The 20,113-nt window shown below is 38.9% G+C and overlaps 1 protein-coding gene across 14 annotated transcripts in view; it reads right to left on the reverse strand.

Annotated features, from left to right (window-relative positions):
* The window catches only part of Cntn5 (contactin 5), a 1,270,553-nt gene that overhangs the window by 192,721 nt on the left and 1,057,719 nt on the right, over window positions 1–20,113 (reverse strand). For all 14 annotated transcript variants that reach the window (XR_003947896.1, XR_003947895.1, XM_017313363.2 and 11 more), the window contains 2 exons: window positions 6,512–6,639; window positions 4,550–4,725 (listed from right to left, as the gene is read on the reverse strand). Coding sequence is in view for 12 of the 14 variants with exons in the window: in XM_017313363.2 (XP_017168852.1) it covers window positions 4,550–4,725; window positions 6,512–6,639 (304 nt within the window). In the remaining 2 variants the exon portion in view is untranslated. The remainder of the gene's footprint in view (window positions 1–4,549; window positions 4,726–6,511; window positions 6,640–20,113) is intronic.

The following is a 20,113-nucleotide window of genomic DNA, read 5'->3' on the forward strand; positions in this document are numbered from 1 at the left end:
TTAAATCTTGTATGGTTTTGTTCAATTCCATCACCTGTTTGGTTGTGTTTTCCTTTAATTCTTTAAGGAATTTTTGTGCTTCCTCTTTAAGGACTTCTACTTGTTTAGCAGTGTTCTGTATTTCTTTAAGTAAGTTATTAGTGTCCTTCTTAAAATCCTCTACCAGCATCATGAGATATGATTTTAAATCCTAATCTTGCTTTTTGGGTCATTTGGGGTATCCAGGACTCACTGTGTTGGTTGTATTGGGTTCTGATGATCTGGAGTGGCCTTGGTTTCTGTTAGTCAGATTCTTACATTTGCCTTTCACCATTTGGTAATCTCTGGTTTTAGATGTTCTGGTTGTCTCTGGCTCTAGCTTTTTTCTCCTGTGGTTCTTTTAGTCTCTGTCAGCACTCCTGGGAGTCCAACTCTCTCCTGAGACCCAGTGGTCAGAGCACTCTTTGCAGATAAGCTCTCCTCTGGCAGAGATGGTGCACAGAGGTCTGGGTCTCAGCTCTGCCTCCTGGGTGAGGATGAAGGCCCTAAGTAACCCTTTCTAGGAAGCTCTGTTGCTTCTGGGGCCTGCGTGTTCTCCTGTGTGGACTGGTCTCTGAGAAACGGGGGATACAAGATGGCAATCTCACCTGAGTCCCGGGATCAGAGCCTTCCCTGGAGACCAACTCTCCTCTGGAGGGGAATGTAGGGAGCAGAATTCTGGTGCTTTGTTCTGCCTCCTGGCTGAGGATGAAGGCCCGAAGGGACCCTGTCCAAGAAGCTCTGTTGCTTCTGTGGCCTGCATTCTCTCTTGTGCAGACTGGTCTCTGAGAGACCTGGGATACAAGATCCGTAGTTGAGATGTTTAAGTGTTCAGAAAAGTATGTGTCTCCTACACTTGTCATGGGGACTAAAACTCTGGACTCATATGACAGTGACAGATGCAGTTCAAACAGCCTGAGAGTAGAGATTTCTGGAGACTGCTGACTAATGGGAACCATGTCTCAGTAACTGTCAATATTTTTATTTGACAGGAACATGGTTATCTGTAGACAATCCTTGTCTGTTTCTTCTATGTAACTTTTATACGGCCAGTCTGAATTGGATATAATTAACAACTACTCAGTCACTGCTCTACACTGGTAGAAGATTGTCTTTCCCCAAACCAAATCTGAGCCACATGATTCTCACTCACATTCAGTATACAACTACAGTTTGTAGAGCTTAAGAAGCAATACTTCAGAAAATGTTGCTGCTGCTACTTTCTCTTCAAGTTACTCATCTAGTATTGACCTTTTGTGTACTACAAATCTTCACTGTGCTGTCTAGAGCACCGTTTCTTTCCTCTTTGCTTCTAAGACATGCTATAACCCATTCTGCCTTTCCGCTATTACTTGACTTGTTTATTCTTTGAAATGATGCATGTTTTGTAGGGACCTAGTGAAATCCTGCCCACTCAACAGCTTTTCACATAGCAACTCTCTCTGCTTCATGCTTATATCCATGTGTTATAACAGACCTGTTCTCACCTTTTTGCATTTGTACTCTTTTGAGGGTGAAGGACTATATTTGAACTGTATGTCCCCAATGTCACTTAGCTTACAATATTGTATGTTTTAAAAAAAGAATATATTCACTATTTTTCACTAGTCAATATATAGTCATATCATTTGCCCAAAAATATTGGGTAGAATCAGATGGAGCATTTATGGATAGATTGCTTGGCTCCTTCTAGTGATGTGTTTGGTAGAGACTCACTCAAAATAAGCCAGTTTGCCAGGTTTGTAAAACAAGTCCTCAGGAAAGAAGATAAGCAAACAAAAACATTTCATAGCTGTCAGGTCAATTATGTTATTTTTTATGGAATTGACACAATCTCATCTTTTTTTTTTTTTTTTTAGTCCTTTGAAATGCAGTCCCAAGGCCATTGTTTTTGTAAAACATGGCAATGCACAATATATGCAGATGTTTTACAAAAGCCCTACACAGGTATTTATGTACTTTTACCTATAAACCAATACAAAAAATTATAGAACTCATAAATGAGCTAGTTGGAGAGTTAGGACCATTGTTATAATCTGTTGAGATGCTAAATATTAGTTATGGTTATTTCCTGACTCTTCACTCTTCACTCTGATTTGGTTAGTTCATTTTACCTTATACTATACTTTTCTAACTCACTCTCCTCATCCCTGTCCTTATGTCTCCACTGCAGCATCAGCAGTTCTAGTACAGCTGGAGACATCCAGATCCTCAGACAAGGATGTCCACTGTGTTGTCCCTGGTACAATGGTAGGCTTTTTGACCCCTACAGACCCCAATGTTCCAGCTGCATACCACTCCTGTGTCATGGGTTCAGAGATCAGAGTAGGTTTTAACTAACCATACTTTTCTTCCTGTACCCTTGAATTTCAGAGAATCCCCTCTGATCCTTGAGTAGAAGCAGCAATTTACAGGGCCTCTTCCTGCTAACAGCCCCATTTCTTAAACTCTAGAGCACTGTGACCATCTAGACATGTATCTGAATGGCAGCAATGTTGGAAGGAACCTCGTCCTATCCTCTCTCTCTCTCTCTCTCTCTCTCAGTTTTTCCTAGTCAAACAGTGGTGTAATCTCCAGCTCTCCAGCCTATATTCTTGATACCTGCCAGGGTTTAAAATACCTAGTAAGCAATACTTTTTATACTTTCCAGATTCACTTTTACAAAATATTTTAAGCACACACATATTTCTAGAAATCATTACAAACGTGCTAAAACCACAAGTCTTATATTGCCTTAAAGCTAGAGCATTTTTCACTGAAAGATTAATTTTAATATAGCTTATAACTATGAATCAGGTTATTACAGAAAAGGAGGTTTTTGACCTCTTCATAAAAAGATAGTCATTTGTGAAAAAACATCAAAGATATTAATTTATAGAACTAATATCAGCCCAAAATAGTCATACCTAAGAAGCAAAAATAAAAATTCTTTTATCTTTTAATGTTTCAAAATCAATTTCCCTCTTGCTATTTAAAATGTAGGACATATTTCTATATAGAAAATTATTGATGATTTCAGACATATATTTTTACTTTATATATTTTATTGGTCAAAATCAATATTTAAAGCTAATCTTGAGAAGATATACTTTCATCAGTTTATTTTTGTTGTATATGTAATATTTTTTGGTTCTGCTTAATGATGAGATAAAAATCCTATAGAGAAAAATTAAGTCAATGGACAGAAAAACCCATGTAAGTTTTAAAATACTAAATTTGACACAATCTAAATATTTTATACACAACTTAGTCAATATAACTACTTACTCATTGAAATGATTAATAATTCAGTTGGCAAGAGCTTTTGACATATCTTTTTTTTCCCTCTTAGCTGTAAAGTAAACTTGGATAATTTGGAAGAACATTTTTAATTTGGGTCATACTGACAAATGCAATAACAGCAATTTCCCCTTTTACATGACAGGATATGAAGGAAGTCTAACTTGGGAAGGAGCTCCGAAGTTATCTGGTCCAGATTTTCACTTTCTGTTGTGAGAAGGAGGCTAAAGGAAGTGCCTGAGGTTGATAAGGGATAGAATTGGACTTCATTCAACAAATTTACAACTTTTGGTCTAAGACTATTTCTTTTTATCATATCACAGAATCTTTACACTAAGTCCAAAACTACGTTGGTTTCACCATTTAGATTCATTATCATTATAGCTTCCTGATGTTTCTCAAAATATTTTTAATGAAAAACAAAGCTACCGTGATATCCACAATAACATTTTAGATTATATTCTTAGGCAGAAATCTAGTTGAGCCAAATTTGCCAGTTATTATAGGAAATAAGTCTGGCCTACATCACAGTCTTCATCATATGTTCTATGGTCTTTCTCCCTCTGGCACTAAGCTGTTCTTTGACTCAATGAGTCCATGGAGCAGGGGCCTTCTCTTCCTTCTTTATGGAGTTCAGAAACTGGTGGTCTGCACCATGCAGTGCACACAATTTCTCTCTACATGTGGTCACTTACCATACACATATGTAACATTCAATATCACTAAAATACAGAGATTGCACAGATAAGACACATTCATGTCTGTGAATGTTTATTGATAACTGGGGAGTATGTATGACTCTGGGTTGCAGATAGAATCTTAATAGCTAAGGAGCAATTGATGAGCTTCCAGAAGCTACTATTTCCTAAGTAACAAGACAGACTCACTTATTTTCTGCATTATAGTTACTGTTGACACTTCTTTAAAGAGGTTCTTTATGTAGCAGTACAACTTCTCCAAACAACATGAAAATAGCAACGTTATCCTTAAACTAATATAGCAAGGGCAAAAACAAAACAAACAAACAAGCAAACAAACAAAAACCAGACTCACATATAAATAAACTTCAGAAATCCTGCTGGAGTTTGAAATGCTATTTTCAATTTATAGCAGAAAATAAGTCATTGTTTTAGTTACATGGAATTTTCCCTATGTTTTCTTGACCCTTCTTCAATGAAACAATTATATGTTTAAGTCAAAACATGTAAAGTTACTACTCAAGAATCAAAGAAGCAAAAGTATATAAACTTACAGCCCTGATGTTTTCAAAATGTCCGCCTTCTTTCTCAAAATCAATAGGTTGTCCTTTTAATGTCCAGTAGAAAGTGACGTCCAAACTGGCGTCGTGGATAGCTTTACAGTTGAGGACAATGCTCTCTCCAACAGTTAACTCTGTTCTTTTAGGAGTAAGCTCTATCCTTGTGGGTTCTATTGGGAGTAAAAGCACATACAGTAATATAATCACCTCCATACACCTCATATCTCCCCCAAACTGTAGAAAAAGCTCAAACATGAAACATGTACAGTTGCAACAGATTTTTATTTTATACCTTCAACTACATCATCAAACTCAAATAGGGTTTCGTTCTTTTGGCAGCTGCACATTTTGCTATAATTTTCTAAGGGATTAATGATCTTGAACTTTTTATTATGATTAGGCTTTAACTTGAGCAAAGTGATAAATGATTCTAAAACTAGAATCAAGGGCTAAACAGGTTAGATAGTGAAGAGCACTTGCTATTCTTGCAGAGGACCAGGTTCAGTCCCAAGGACAGCTCATAACTGTCTGTAACTGTGTTCTAGGGAATATGATATCTTCTTCTTACAGCTATGGGTACCAGGCATGCATGTTGTATACATACGCACATGTGGACAAAACATCTATACATGTAAAATAAAATGTGTAACAGCTAGAAGCAACTTTTGGCCCCATGGGGAAAAACACACACACAAGAAAGAAGAATCTGGAGTCTCTCTGATAATTTTATAGACATGTAAATAAAGGAATCTATAATCAGAGGGTAGAATGCATGGGAGATTTGTTTTTATAATGTATTACAGCTTAAAATGCAAAGACTCTCTCCCATACTATTTCAATAAGTTAAAAATGTAGTGACTTGCATTGTGCTAGATAAAACCCTCTCTGATCTGAGGAGGGTTAGAAGAATCACTGTCTGCATAATTATAAAATATCATTATTGATACTTTGTGGTTTACATACACAAAACCTTTAAAAAGCTAAGTGGGCATGGTTTTAGTTCATCAACAATATTCTAACAGCTTACTAATGATAAATTGAATTCAAAAACTGACATTTTAATATTATTTTATGGTATTAGAGGAACCTTGAACCAATAAAATGGTATCAGTCATACAACCAAAAATTAAGGTTAAATGACTGTGATATGATGTGTTGTGAATAAAGTAAAGCCAGAATGGAGACAGGCTTTTGTTTTCTCTCTCCTCTCCCCCCTAGGAATCCTAATGTGGACAGGGAAAGACATGGGCAAGCCGTTTATCACAAGCTTCATTTTCTTCTATACTCTTTCAATTGTGAGAGGGCACTCTCACAAGAAAACACTGCTTCCAGCTACCTATGGGGTCTTTTCATGCCTAACCTCCCTCAGAGCAGTTCTGAGAAAAATGCAAGTGGAGGGCAAGTGTGACACTATAAGATTAAGTGTGACCTCTTGAGGTCACACTGTGCTTGTGACTAAATCATGGCTTTGTCAGACAGGGCAGGTAAACACAATGTGCTGTAACTGAAGGATTGTGGGGACAGACAATTTCGAGTATCTGAATTTCTCACTTCATTCTCAGTTAAGGAAGAATATTTACCATTGATAAAATGTTTGTAGATCCATCATTACCTTATCAGAAGATGGGAACCTTATCACAGGTGGAAACAGACAAGACTGGGCCACTGGGTTGGATACCAGTAGTGTTTGATATAAATGGAATTTTATAACTAAAAAGTTTCAGTGCAAATACTGGGATCAAAGTTGGGAGCCATTGTTCCCATTTCTGTTTCCAGTCTTTAAATGATGGAAGTAGAATTTTGTGTTAGTTCTGTGTTTCTAACAACCTTTAAAACTGAGCCATTTATGCCAATCAATGCAAACACATGTATACACACATTGTATTTACTTTACTTTATTATTTTTTTCTGATGATAAAGCTGTAAAGCATCACGCATGCTCTTCTGGTCTCTTACCTTTGACAGACAGGGAAGCTATAATCTCTGCAGAACCGAAGATGTTCACCCCTTGGCAAATGTACTTCCCCTCATCTGCTTTAGAAGCGTTTAGGATCCTCAGGCTTCCGTCTGGAAGAATAGCTATTCTGAAAATTATTAAAAAAGTGTTTGTTCCCATTTCAATTCAAAGCAACTAAATGGCAAGAACTTCTGACGAAGTCTAATCCGTCTCTCCGGTGAGAGATTATAAGTACAAGGAAGTATCCCTGTTGAAAATAAGAAGTGATAGATGTTTGCTATGCTTCACAATTGGATGCGATAAACTCACTTAATATCTTCTTTTATCCAAAGATGAAGAAACTTGAAAGTTACTTCTCTCGTGATAGTTTTGACAGTTAATTTTAAAAATGGCAGGGAAAGGTAACCCTGAATTTAGCTATTATAGCTTGATACTCTAATATCACCTCATCATATTTTAATACCAAACTTAGGTATTTCACCTTAAACCAAAGATGACCTCAAAAATCAAATAGAAAAAGAAACAGGATAAAAACACAGAGGAGAACTCATACAGACATAAAATCCACTGGACACAGCTGAGCAGTGATTATTTTCTGCTCTAGCACCATGCTGGGTGAAAGACATGGAAACGTAGCCTGCTAACCGGGCTGTTCACACTGCACTCTCTAGTGTAAGAATGTGATAGTCAAGTCTGCAACTGGGCTCTTATATGACCTTTGGTAAAAGTGGACCTTCAGTTTTCCATAAGGTGACAAATTAAGGCATTATTAAAAGTTTTAGAAGCTCAGTGCAAATGAGGTTGACATTTGCAATGACCACATTATCCTATGTATTTATCATTCCGGAAATTTATGCACTTCAGATTTAATTAGCACTTTAGTACTTTCTTCCCTTGCATGCTTGTGAAATGTAATCCACTCTTTTGCCAGCACAGCAACCTGCACAAGCTGTTTGAAGTGAAGAAGCAACCTTTAGTCTTTAGGTGGTATGTTATTAGACTCTAGACCAACTGCTTTAGCAACCAGGAAGTCACAGACTGGCTGCAAGAGTATGAAACAGTGGCATTAGTGAATCTAAAACTCCAGAATTAATCCTCGGGCTTCTGACAACCACTTACTCCATGGCGTGATTGTAACGCTAACCTGTGAAGACTAAAGAGAAATGCCTTGAGCTTGGTTTACTGAGCTACTTCATGTTCTTCTGGGATGTGTGTGTTCAGTTTGACTTGTCACCCAGGGCCGACTGCTATATAGATCTTTGAACGTCATAACAATTGATGAAAGACTCTAGGCTATTAAAAGGTAGCGTCTAATGAATTACATGGATAAAGATACTAGATTAAACTGTATTGTCTTAAATATAGCCTACTCTTGATTTGCAAGATGAAAGAATGAAGAACTACTCTGAATCACAACAGACTACAAATGGAGAAGCTTGTCTTCTAGTTCATCTAGAAAGAGACTTCATTAAATCCATGGAAAAGACAGAGCCTATAAACACCACATAATATGTGGTAGAAGTAATGACTCAGCAGTTAAACGTACTTGCTGCACATGAAGAGGACCTGCTAGCACCTCTACATGTGAGCTCACAATTGCCTCCAGGGGAAATGATGCCCTCATTTTAGACACACACACATATACACACACACACACACACACACACACACACACAAACATACAGAGAGAGAGAGAGAGAGACTCACATATGCATATTATGCATATAACTAAAGCCAAAATATTATTAAAGGTTATATAATCTCTCACACATGCACATGTATACATAATTAAAAATAAAATAATTATTTTTAAGGTTACATAATCCTTCAAGGTAGACAATGTAAAGCTATATTTATTATTTAGAAAGTGCTCATTTATTTTGAAACAAGGAGATGCTGAATTTATTCCAGTATATCTTCATTAAATATATAGTAAAATATATATATATATATATTTGAAAGCAAAAATATACCTTTGTACACATAACTCTATATGTTCCCATGAATTAATTTACTATAATTTTCACAGATGGTCAATATCTTGAAAATATTTAGATTTTACAAACTTGAAGAAAAAATGTAATATAACAATAGAGAAGTTTGGCTTCAAAGTTCACCTGTTTTAAGGAAATATATGGATGTCAGATATTGGCAGTATTCTAGCTCTTGATTTAAGATGAGTGAGAGCTCATTGACAAAAGATATCCTAATTCCCTTTCATTTGCTGTGATAAATAAAAAAAAGAAAAGAAAAAAAAAGAAAAAGAAAAAGAAAAAGAAAAAGAAAAAGAAAAAGAAAAAGAAAAAGAAAAAATTAAGTCATGGAAGAAAACTTTAGCTCACAATTATGGGTCACTGTCCATCATTGAGCTCAAAGGCAGTAGTTACATTCACACCCAAGAGCAGAGAAAGGACGGATGTATGCATCTCTGCCAGTATTCAGCTTGTTTTCAACACTTTTACAGCCCAGGATCCCCCTCCCTAAGGAATGGTGCTACTCACAATGGGCTGGGTCTTTATACGTCGATTAACATAATTAAATAACCCCCTCAGACATAGCCACAGGCCAACCTGATCTAAACAATTACTTACTGAAAATATTTTCTAAGGTGATTCTAGATTATATCAAATTCATAATTAAAATCAAACATCAAATTAAGTAACAGATCTTTCGTTTAAAAGATGAGGTATGAATATGCCTGTACTTTGGACCACTAGTCTACTAGGAGGAATGAAGATTTTTGAATGCTGTGATATTCATCCTTTAAATAGGAGTATCTGGTATTTAAGTAAAATCTTATCTTCTGATTTAAAATGTAAATCTTCACCTGTTTTTTTTTTCTAACTTGGAAAAGATAAAGCAGATCATGAATATGATTTACAATCATAATGTCTGGCTACCACACACATAATTACTGAGGTAACTGAAGACTAAATTAATATTTCCAGCTTCATTATCTTCTCTTTCTTGTTACTATTTGACTGCTACATTTTGAGATGTCCAGATTTGGGGATGAATTATGTTAAGACATCTTGGACTTGGAGTTGGATATCAAAGGGGTCAGAGAAGAAGCCATCCAGCATATTACCTTGATGTCAAGCCCTCCTAGCTCTCATTTCTAGATTCCATGAGTTTGCTCTCATCTACTATTAATTCCTGTATCTCTGTCTTGTTAATCTGCCCAATGCAAGCCTTAGGTTTATAGGGCAAAGGGATAAGAACTTGATGTGTGTGTTTACTTCCACGGACAGTTCCATTTTCCCCTTGCATCTTCTGTTGGCATGTCCTCACTTACTGTAGATCTTTCCACATAGACTGTTAGAAACTTCACCTATTCTAATTCAGCATCCAGAGAGTAAAGGATGGGCCAGGGATAAGATCTGCCAGATTAGAGTATTTTCTGAATGACCTGCTTCCTCAAACATATGTACTGCCTCCTAGTTGCTCCCAAGTCAATACAGACTGTACTAATAGTACTACTAAATTATAAATGCATCAACCTAGTCATGATACCAGCATTTTTATGATGTGATAACCTCTTTGTAGTGTCAATACTTGAACAAGAGCCTTGAATATGCCTGGTGTGCGACCCCTGACAGCAATTAGGCTTTCTTTTATAATGCTTGATCTCCCTCCCTCGGTCCCTGCCCTGCCCAGTGCCCTCACCATCCCATTTCCTTGTATTTCTTCACCTTCTTTATTTTACTTTTCTCCCTCTGCTTTTGAAATGTATTTTATTTTTAACACATTGCTAGCTTTTTCCTAGTTTTCTTTTACTGAAAATGGACTTTTTCATACACTGTATCCTGATTGCGGTTTCTCTCCCTGAACTCCCGTGATATTCTCCCCACCACCTCTCCCAGCTACACCCACACTCTTTCTGCCTCTTCTTAGAGAACAGATGTGCATCTAAAAAACAATAGCAAACTAAGATAAAGCAAAACAGAAGAAAATAAAATTGATTGGTAATAGTATTTGTGCATGGAAAAGAACGAAAAAAATAAAGAAAGAGAAAGAAAGAGAAGGGAAAGAAGAGGAGAGATTAGAGAGTTGTCTTTCTGTTCTGCTAAGGTCACAGATGTAGTATATTTGGACACTATCTTACAGAATTCTTTAACCTAATTCTCTCATAAAAGTCATAGCTCAGATATCCACATGGTATGAATTTGTGGAGTACCCCGCTTCATTTGTGGTACTTCTTGCTTCTACTCTTCACATTCCTCAGTTAAATTTGTTGTCCTTTTCCTCTTTAACACAGGACACCTTTCTAAGAAGTGAGGGCATAATGGCACACGTATCCCTCTCCATCAGGCTGCCTTTGTCTCTCTTCCCATGGCATTGCTGAGAACACACTGGTGAAGCTCTTAGGGGTCAGTTTCCTGGGCAAAGCATAGAAATAGGAATGAGTCTGGATAAGAGAAGGACACGTGGTCAACATATATCACAATACGTACAGATGGTGAAATGCAATCCTGTGTCATCGGATTTTAGAGTAGAACGTGTAAGTTGAGTAGTCAAACCTCATTTTACAAATTGAAAAACTCTAAAGCAAGGAAATAAAAATGATGTGTGAGCCCATCAGTTACTAAATGAAGAAAAAGCTATCAAAGATTCCTATGTTGCTCAGCAGTAAGTGACTGTGACAGGTTTCTCTTGCTGCAGAGCACAGAACAAACTTAAAAAAAAAACCTTCCTTTCAAGTCTATGGCAGTTATTTCTTCCTTTAGAATCAGAAGGATGGAGTGCCTAGCTGAATTCTCTGCTTAAAGTACCCCAAATGTTCAGTGGAATCCAGGTGTGGCCATGGTAGGATTTTACCCATTTTGCTGGTGAGAACTGCTTTCCAAGCTCATTTCTATTTTGAGAAGAATTTATGGCTATTCATGCTGCTGTTTGCTTCTCCTTGGCTTTCAGTTGGGTGCTGCTCTTGGATTACAAAAGCTTCTTGAATTTATTCAGATTCTCCACAAGATTATATTATATTGTATTATGTATATGTAATGGTTTGTATATCCTTGGACAAGGGAGTGGCACCATGTGGAGGTGTGGCCTTGTTGGAATAGGTGTGACCTGGTTGGAATGGGTGTGTCACTGTGGGTGTGGCCATAAGATCCTCACCCTAGTTGCCTGGAAGTCAGTCTTCCACTAGCAGCCTTTGGATGAAGACACAGAACTCTCAGCTCCTCCTGTGCCATGCCTGCCTGGATACTGCCATGCTCCCACCTTGATGATAATGCACTGAACCTCTGAACCTGTAAGCCAGCCCCAATTAAATGTTGTTTTTTATAAGACTTGCCTTGGTCATGGTGTCTGTTCACAGCAGTAAAACCCTAACTAAGACAGTATATAGTATCTCAGAATCTTTACTGATTTATTAGTATTATAAGCTTTTAAGCCAGAGATCATTGTGTTCCATTTGCTGCCATATACTCATATCTTCCATGTGTTATTTCAAGCAGCTACTTAATCTCTTTAACTGTTAAGATTTGCTCCGTAAAACCTAACTAGTTCTTTTAAAGTGTTTGCTAGATAATATATGTAAGCTATTATTCTTCATCTGAGCTCACTGTCACTAAGTGTGAAAGAATAGAGGAGATGCAGTCACCAAGGTGAGAAGGTGAATGAAGTCTTGAAGAACTAAAAGGTCAGTTTCAGGGCAGCAGGGAATAGGGCATGGGGAACACAAGATGTGGAAAGATGAGGCAAAAGAATAAGCTTGGTATAGTAGGAATATAACATGGTTTCTCAAAACAAAACAGAACTCTCAACTATTTCAAAGGCTTTATTGAGTTATGAGGCATACCAGAAGCTTGTATATTTAACACATATTGGAGAGTTCTTATATGTAACTGGTAGGTCATGTCAGCTTTATGATGATTAGAGAGTAAACATAGGTGTCACCCCAAAGGCCCACTGTGCTTCTTTCAATATCACCCTGAAGGCCTACTGTGTTCCTCTCAATGTCACTTCCAGCTCATTCCCATACCACCCTATACCAGATAGATACCTGCTTGCTTGCTTTCTACTGTTTTAGTTTGCATTTTTCTATACTTGAAATACATAGTGTTGGCCATCAGGAACATCCGTGGACAGCTGAAAGTGATAGACTCTACACGTGCTTTCTAATTGTAGCCACTTCTTAGTAGTTCAAACCTTCCTCAACTAAACACTTGCCACTCCCTATCTCATTCCTACAGTGAAGCCTTAGACAAACGAAGGTATTACCCCATCCCTCACACATCCAGAGAGGCACATTGCCTCAGGCCATCTACACCTGGTATACAGATGGCAACTCCTTTTTACATGAAGGAGCCCAACGAGCTGGCTATGCTACAGTGTCAGATAAGGAAGTGGTTGAGAAATGGTCCCTCCAGGCTCACACCACTAATCAACAGGCTAAACTAATAGCTCTTACCTGTGCCCTCCAATTGGTCTAAAACAATCTCTAAACATCTATACAGACTGAATGAGCTTTCCATATTCTCCTGTTCTATACTGCTACCTGGAAAGATCTTGGGTTCCTCATGAAGTACATAGTGTTGGCCATCAGGCACATCATAGTAGTGGATCTGCAAACCAAATTATGGCCATAGCAAAAACTTCCCATCTCCCCACAGCTGTTCCAATGGTCCACTGCCAATCTCAGCAGATGGATGACTCTATTATACTCAAGGGAACACTGGGCTGATGAGGCAGCTAGAACCTCAGCCCTTGGGAGATTTGTTTTACCCACCACAGGGCATCCTCACAGCACAACCACTATCCACTCTGTCATCCACTGACTCTTGTCAGACTCTGTCTAATCTCCACCTGTACTTTCATCCTAACAGCCAAGCCTTAAGTTACTTTGTTAAAACCCATCTACAGCCTACCTCTTGTGTTTCTTAAAATCTATCAGTGCCTTTTGCAAGTCTGTCAGATGTCAGACCACAACTCCGGGTATCATAGGCCCCTTTTCTCACCCACTAGGCTAGAGGTTTCCTCCCAGGAATTGACTGGCAACTTGCCTACTATCAAACTTGTGAAGTACCCCCTGGTTTTGGTGGACACCATCTCACGATAGGAAGAAGCATTCCCCTCCACCAAAAAAGAGCTCAGTCTCTGATCTTCTACATGAAGTCTTCCTTTAATTTCGAATCCCAGTCTCCCTCTAGTCAGACATGGTCCTCAATTCACCTCCCAAATTTCTCAAACCCTATCTAAAACCCTCAACACATTTCTTTTCATATTCCATACCACCCTCAGTACTCAGGAAAGGTAGAATAGACTAACTAGTCCTTAAAAACTACCCTTGTCAAACTGTTACAAGAACTTCTCCAAGATTGGGTAAATTTCCTATGTCTAGACCTTTTAGCATATAGGCTCTCCTCAAGTGACCTCTTTTCATTTCACCTTTTGAGCTCATGGATGGACATTTGGTTCTTACCCTCATCTTTTATGAAACACCCCTCCCTGATCACCTACGTACTGCCTTACTTTGTCATCTCTGCTCCCTCCTATGGAACTTTACTGACCACCATCTACCACAGCCACATGCTATCTCATGTCCACTTCCTATCAACACTGGTGATCAAGTACTTCTCTCTTCTCCAGACAATTACCCCTCACCATTTCCCCTAAATGAGAGGGCCCCTTCAAGGCAATTCTTGTGAACCTCATAGCTATAAAGATTGAGGGATTCTAATTGGGTTCACCTGCTTACCTCAAGCCCCTCCTCCACCTTAAAATAATATTTCTTAGACGTCAACCTCAACAGGACCCTGCTCCCTTAAGAGAATGTTGGGACAAACCACCTTGTTCCCAATCCCAGAAAAATGAGGCTCCACTCTGACAGCTATGCTCAAACCCTCTTTATTAAACATAGACTTCTCTTCCTCCTCCCCCTGCTGTTCATTTCCATCCAAGGTAACCCTTAGGAGGTTTGAGGTTCAGAAACCCCCCACTTATAACAAATGGTCTCTCTAAATAGGGTCAGAAAATTGCTCTATAGCCCGATGCCAGGAGACAAACAAAATTGCCATTACCCCTATATCTACAATCCCTTCTAAATATTATGACTGTTGGGAGCTATTAATACAACTCTTGATCTCTGAATTGGGCCTCTCCCCCCGAGAAGAAAAGGGGGTCAAAAGCGGGCCACTGACACATCAATTCCAAGAACAACCACGGGATGTTCCACCCCTAAGTCATCGCAAATGTCCTGACCACACCCTGATACCACCAAGTTCCTGCTTCCCCCTGTAGCTGCCAAAAGAAAGAATTTCTATTGCCCCCTCCCACTGATAAGTACTTCTCCTTTTGCTTGTATTGCCCCACCCCTCCCCCTGATAAGTATCTGTACTTCCCCTTTTGCTTGTGCTTTTAAGCCTTGGGCTGTTCACAATACATTGGGGTCTTGATGCAATCCAGGATGGTTTCGGTGTCGTTATTCGCACAAGACCCTCGTCTCTCTCTACCCTCACATGTGGTTATTAGGAGAAGGTCCCCTCGAGACCCTCGAATAACTGGACCTGCTGGATGGGTCATATGACCTCTTTGTCTGCTTCATTTTTTACTAGATAAAGGATTATAAGAAATGGCCAGATGAATATGGAGGCTGTCCATATTGTTCTTGCCAAATACATATGTTCCCATCACAAACCAATCACCTTTTTTTTTTAATCAATGATACAAGACCCCCTTCTTTATCTAGGACCCATGGAATCCCACGTGGGAAACAGGTGTTGGTAAACTCTTCTGCACTAACAAATCTGGGCTCTCAATAAGCACAATTTATATCCAGAGAAAATATATCCCAATTATCCAACCTCTTGATATAGGAGATATAATAAAACATTCCTCCAAGGTCATTACTTCTCTTACATCCTCTCCCATAAATAGTGTTAACCTATCATTTTGCAATCTGCTCCAGATCCTGACCTCAGCCTACCAAGCCTTAATGTCACCCAACCTAGCTGCTTTGAAGATTTCTCGCTACATGTGACCCCTGGAACTAGCTCACAATTGCCACTACTACTTCTCCAGTGACTGTCAAATAGCCTTGCTTTGTCTTTTATCAACTGGCCTGACCTTGGTTGTTACCACGATGCCACACCTTTTCTACAGCACTCTCTTTGGCATGGCAGACTGTTTCAGGGCAACCTGGACATGTTCTATAGGAATGACAAGTACTTACACATTAACAAAAGAATAAGTCTCAATTCCTCATCTCTACCACAGTGTCCTACCTTTCAGAACTCATCAATTCTTTGTGGTGCTCATGTATATCATTGTCTACCTGCCAGATGGTCAGGAATTGGTATATTGGTAGTTTTTTCCCCTAAATTATGGGTAGACCATGGAGAAGAGCCCCTACCATTTCTAGTTGTGGACTCAATAGCTGCTGAACATAACAAAGCAGCAAATCAAATCCTTGCCCTTCCTGGCCATTGCAAGAATAACTTCAGATGTTGCCAGTGAAATATCAGGACTGGCCTCCCTAATCTTTTACCATCACTCTTTTCCCAGTTTATCCACAATCTTTAACAGGTGGCCCAAAACATTCTCACTCCCCAAGGACAGATCAATTCCCTGGCAAGCAGTGGCACTTTAAAACCGATGGGGCCTAGACCTTTTTCACAGCTAAAGAGGGTAATCTTTGCCTTTTTCTCCTAAAAGAATGCAGCTTCTACATAAACCACTTGGGGATAGTAAAACAAACAAACAAACCAACCAAAACAAAATAAAACAAAACACAAAAAACAAAATCCAACAGCTAAAACCAGACCTCCAAAACCAATGTGATGCCTCTGGTCCATAGGTTTTTGAAAACCCCATATGAAATAGATACTGCCTTTATCATTTTTGTACATTTTTTATCTGAACCCAGCTTCATCAACCTCTTTTCCATATACCTCAATGACAAATCTAAAAAAAAAAATTCAACCAAATGATTAATCAGTTCCTCTTACAGGATTACCAACCACTGCCCACAGAAAAGCCTAATGCCAAAAACTATTGAACGAGTCCCGATGGTGAAGATCAACTATATCCCCAAACTGATATCACTGGACAGCAGGGAGCAGTTTAAGAAATCTGACATCCCTATTCCTGCCTCATCATCACTCTGCTTTTAATTTCCTCCTTTAAGATAGGAAAAAGAGGCTGATTATGGGATGGATCCCTGGATATGGCAGTCTCTAGATGGTCCATCCTTTCGTCTCAACTCTAAACTGTGTCTCTGTAACTCCTTCCATGGGTGTTTTGTTCCCAATTCTAAGAAGGGCAATGTGTCCACACTTTGGTCTTCATTATTCTTGAGTTTCATGTGTTTAGCAAATTGTATCTTATATCTTGGGTATTCTAAGTTTCTGGGCTAATATCCACTTATCAGTGAGTATATATTCTGTGAGTTCTTTTGTGATTGGGTTACCTCACTCAGGATGAGGCCCCCCCCCCAGGTCCATCCATTTGCCTAGGAATTTCATAAATTCATTCTTTTTAATAGCTGAGTAGTACTCCATTGTGTAAAAGTACCACATTTTCTGTATCCATTCCTCTGTTGAGGGGCATCTGGGTTCTTTCCAGCTTCTGGCTATTATAAATAAGGCTGCTATGAACATAGTGGAGCAAGTGTCCTTCTTACCCGTTGGGACATCTTCTGGTTATATGCCTAGGAGAGGTATTGCGGGATCCTCCCATAGTACTATGTCCAATTTTCTGAGGAACCGCCAGACTGATTTCCAGAGTGGTTGTACAAGCTTGCAATCCCACCAACAAACGCTGACACCATTGCATACACTAGCAAGATTTTGCTGAAAGGACCCAGATATAGCTGTCTCCTGTGAGATTATGCTGGGGCCTAGCAAACACAGAAGTGGATGCTCACAGTCAGCTATTGAATGGATCACAGGGCCCACAATGGAGGAGCTAGAGAAAGTAACCAAGGAGCTAAAGGGATCTGCAACCCTATAGGTGGAACAACAATATGAACTACCCAGTACCCCCCAGAGCTCGTGGCTCTAGCTGAATACGTATCAGAAGATGGCCTAGTCGGCCATCAGTGGAAAGAGAGGCCCATTGGGCATGCAAACTTTATCTGCCTCAGTACAGGGGAATGCCAGGTCCAAGAAATGGGAGTGGGTGGGTGGGGGAGCGAGTGGGGGAGTGGGTGGGGGACTTTTGGGATAGCATTGGAATTGTAAATGAAACAAATACCTAATAAATAAAAACAAAATTAAAAAATAATTTTAAAAAAGATAGGAAAAAGAGAAGAATGCTGGCAATCAGGCACGTTCATGGACAGCTAAAAATTCCTCCGTGACAATCAGAAATCTTTACAGCCAGCGTTCAAAGGACCCCGGGACATGACAGTAAGACATGTCATACTAAGCTACCTAAGAATCAGTACATTGTCTTCCTGTCGCATGTCCTCTTGTGTGTCACCCCATTATGGCCTGAATAAAAGTCACGTTCTCCCACCCCACTCCTTTCCCCTCCCTTCCATAGGCCACCTCTGTGCCCTCCCTTTTAATAAAAGAATTTCGCACATGAGACCTGTTGAATGGTGTGATTTTTGTCAGGACCTGCCATAATGGTGTGTGTGTGTGTGTGTGTGTGTGTGTGTGTGTGTTTGTGTAGCTCAGGGCCTCATCTATATGAGGCAATAAATCACTCTCTGAGCCCTACATCAGGTCTAAATAATCTTTTATGTATAATTTTATTTACTCTGGGCAATCAAGTTCCAATTTATCCGTGCCATTAAAACAATATATAATGAATTCCTTTTATGGTTGAATTCTTGTCTACTGTGCACGGGTACCATCATTTGTTCTTCCATTCACCTGGGGCTCAATGTTGAGGTTGCTTTTACTTTAGAGCTGCTTACAAATGAAATGATTAAATGTTTGTGACTAAGTCTAGGAAAATATGTTTCCTGGTGAATAACGCTAAGTGTTTTGATGGGCAGATCATTGGCTGTATGTTTTTGATGATGCTTAGGCACTCCTTAGTGATGTTGTCACTTCCTGTTCCTTGAAGCAGTGCATAAAGATTCTTCTTCCTCAGACAATTGTTCTTCTTTTTTTTTCATTTAGATTATAATACTTGGTATTGGGTGGGGGAGTGGGTAGGGGAGCGGGTGGGGGACTTTTGGGATAGCATTGGAAATGTAAATGAAATAATTACCTAATAAAAAAACAAAATAAAATAATAATAATAATAATAAAAGATAGGAAAAAGAGAAGAATGCTGGCAATCAGGCACATCCATGGACAGCTTGTAAAAGGCTTTCTGTGTGTTGAATGGGAATTCTGTCCCAGAGAACATAGTGCGTGTCTCCTTTTCAGCTTCCTTCCCATCTTCAAGTCTTCTTTGGTCAGGTGATTATTATAATGTCCAAAGTACAGAATAGTTTGTCTATTTTTGAGACTTTAGTGTAGGTTCATAATCTAGAAATATCTAATCTATGAAAAGATATTGAATATATAAGTATTTGATACAGAAGTTCCAATGTTGATGGACTCAATTTTATTTTATATATTGTACTTCTCTTGTACTCAGAAATCTTGTCACAACTTATGGAATAAAATTAGAGACCAGAAAGTACAGTTACATTCTAGTCCATCCCTGATTTCTCTCTTAAAATGTTTCTGCCTGCTCTTCCATGATGGTCCCTGAGCGTTGGGAGCAAGAATGTTGATATACAGGCAGCACTGTATCAACAATTATCCTGTGCTTTGATCCCATCTGATTCTTGTAATAACTACTATTCACTGCATAAAGAAATTTCTCTGATGATTTGTGGAAGTTGCACTATATGTGCACAGAGATACAAATTTAGAGGGCATTAAGATACTATGTACACTTAGCAGAATACTAGCAGATAATTCACTCATGGCCCCAAACCTAAAAGTGATTGCTTATTACCATAACTCCTCACACTGTTGTACACATAAACATACTTTTCCATGGTAGTCATTACAATTTTTCACAGTATTCATGGTTGGATAGGACCATTGGTTATTCCCTCCTCCCCTTCAAGGATTCTTTATAGTATCTTTCAGTAGCATGAAAGCTAGCCATCATGGGATTTGTTCTTGTAGTATGAATTAAGAGAAGTGAAGATCACACGTCTTAAGATTTTCAATATGTTTTTAATATGAGCTGACTATACGAGAAAAGTTTGTCTACATGTTAAGTTCAATAATTTCCAGGATTTATTGCTTACATCTTGGTGCCTCAGGAGAAGTGTTCAACTGGCTTGTAATGACAATTTGTGCTTTTGATTTAGAGTATTCTGAAAATGAGAAGGAACTTTTCTACTTAGCCTTTCTGTCTTTTCTTTTTTTTTTTTTTTCCATTTTTATTAGGTATTTAGCTCATTTACATTTCCAATGCTATACCAAAAGTCCCCTATACCCACCCACCCCCACTCCCTTACCCACCCACTCCCCCTTTTTGGCCCTGGCGTTCCCCTGTACTGGGGCATATAAAGTTTGCGTGTCCAATGGGCCTCTCTTTCCAGTGATGGCCGACTAGGCCATCTTTTGATACATATGAAGCTAGAGTCAAGAGCTCCGGGGTACTGGTTAGTTCATAATGTTGTTCCACCTATAGGGTTG

Source organism: Mus musculus, chromosome 9 (genome assembly GCF_000001635.26).
Source record: "Mus musculus strain C57BL/6J chromosome 9, GRCm38.p6 C57BL/6J".
In the NCBI taxonomy this organism is placed as follows: Eukaryota; Metazoa; Chordata; class Mammalia; order Rodentia; family Muridae; genus Mus; species Mus musculus.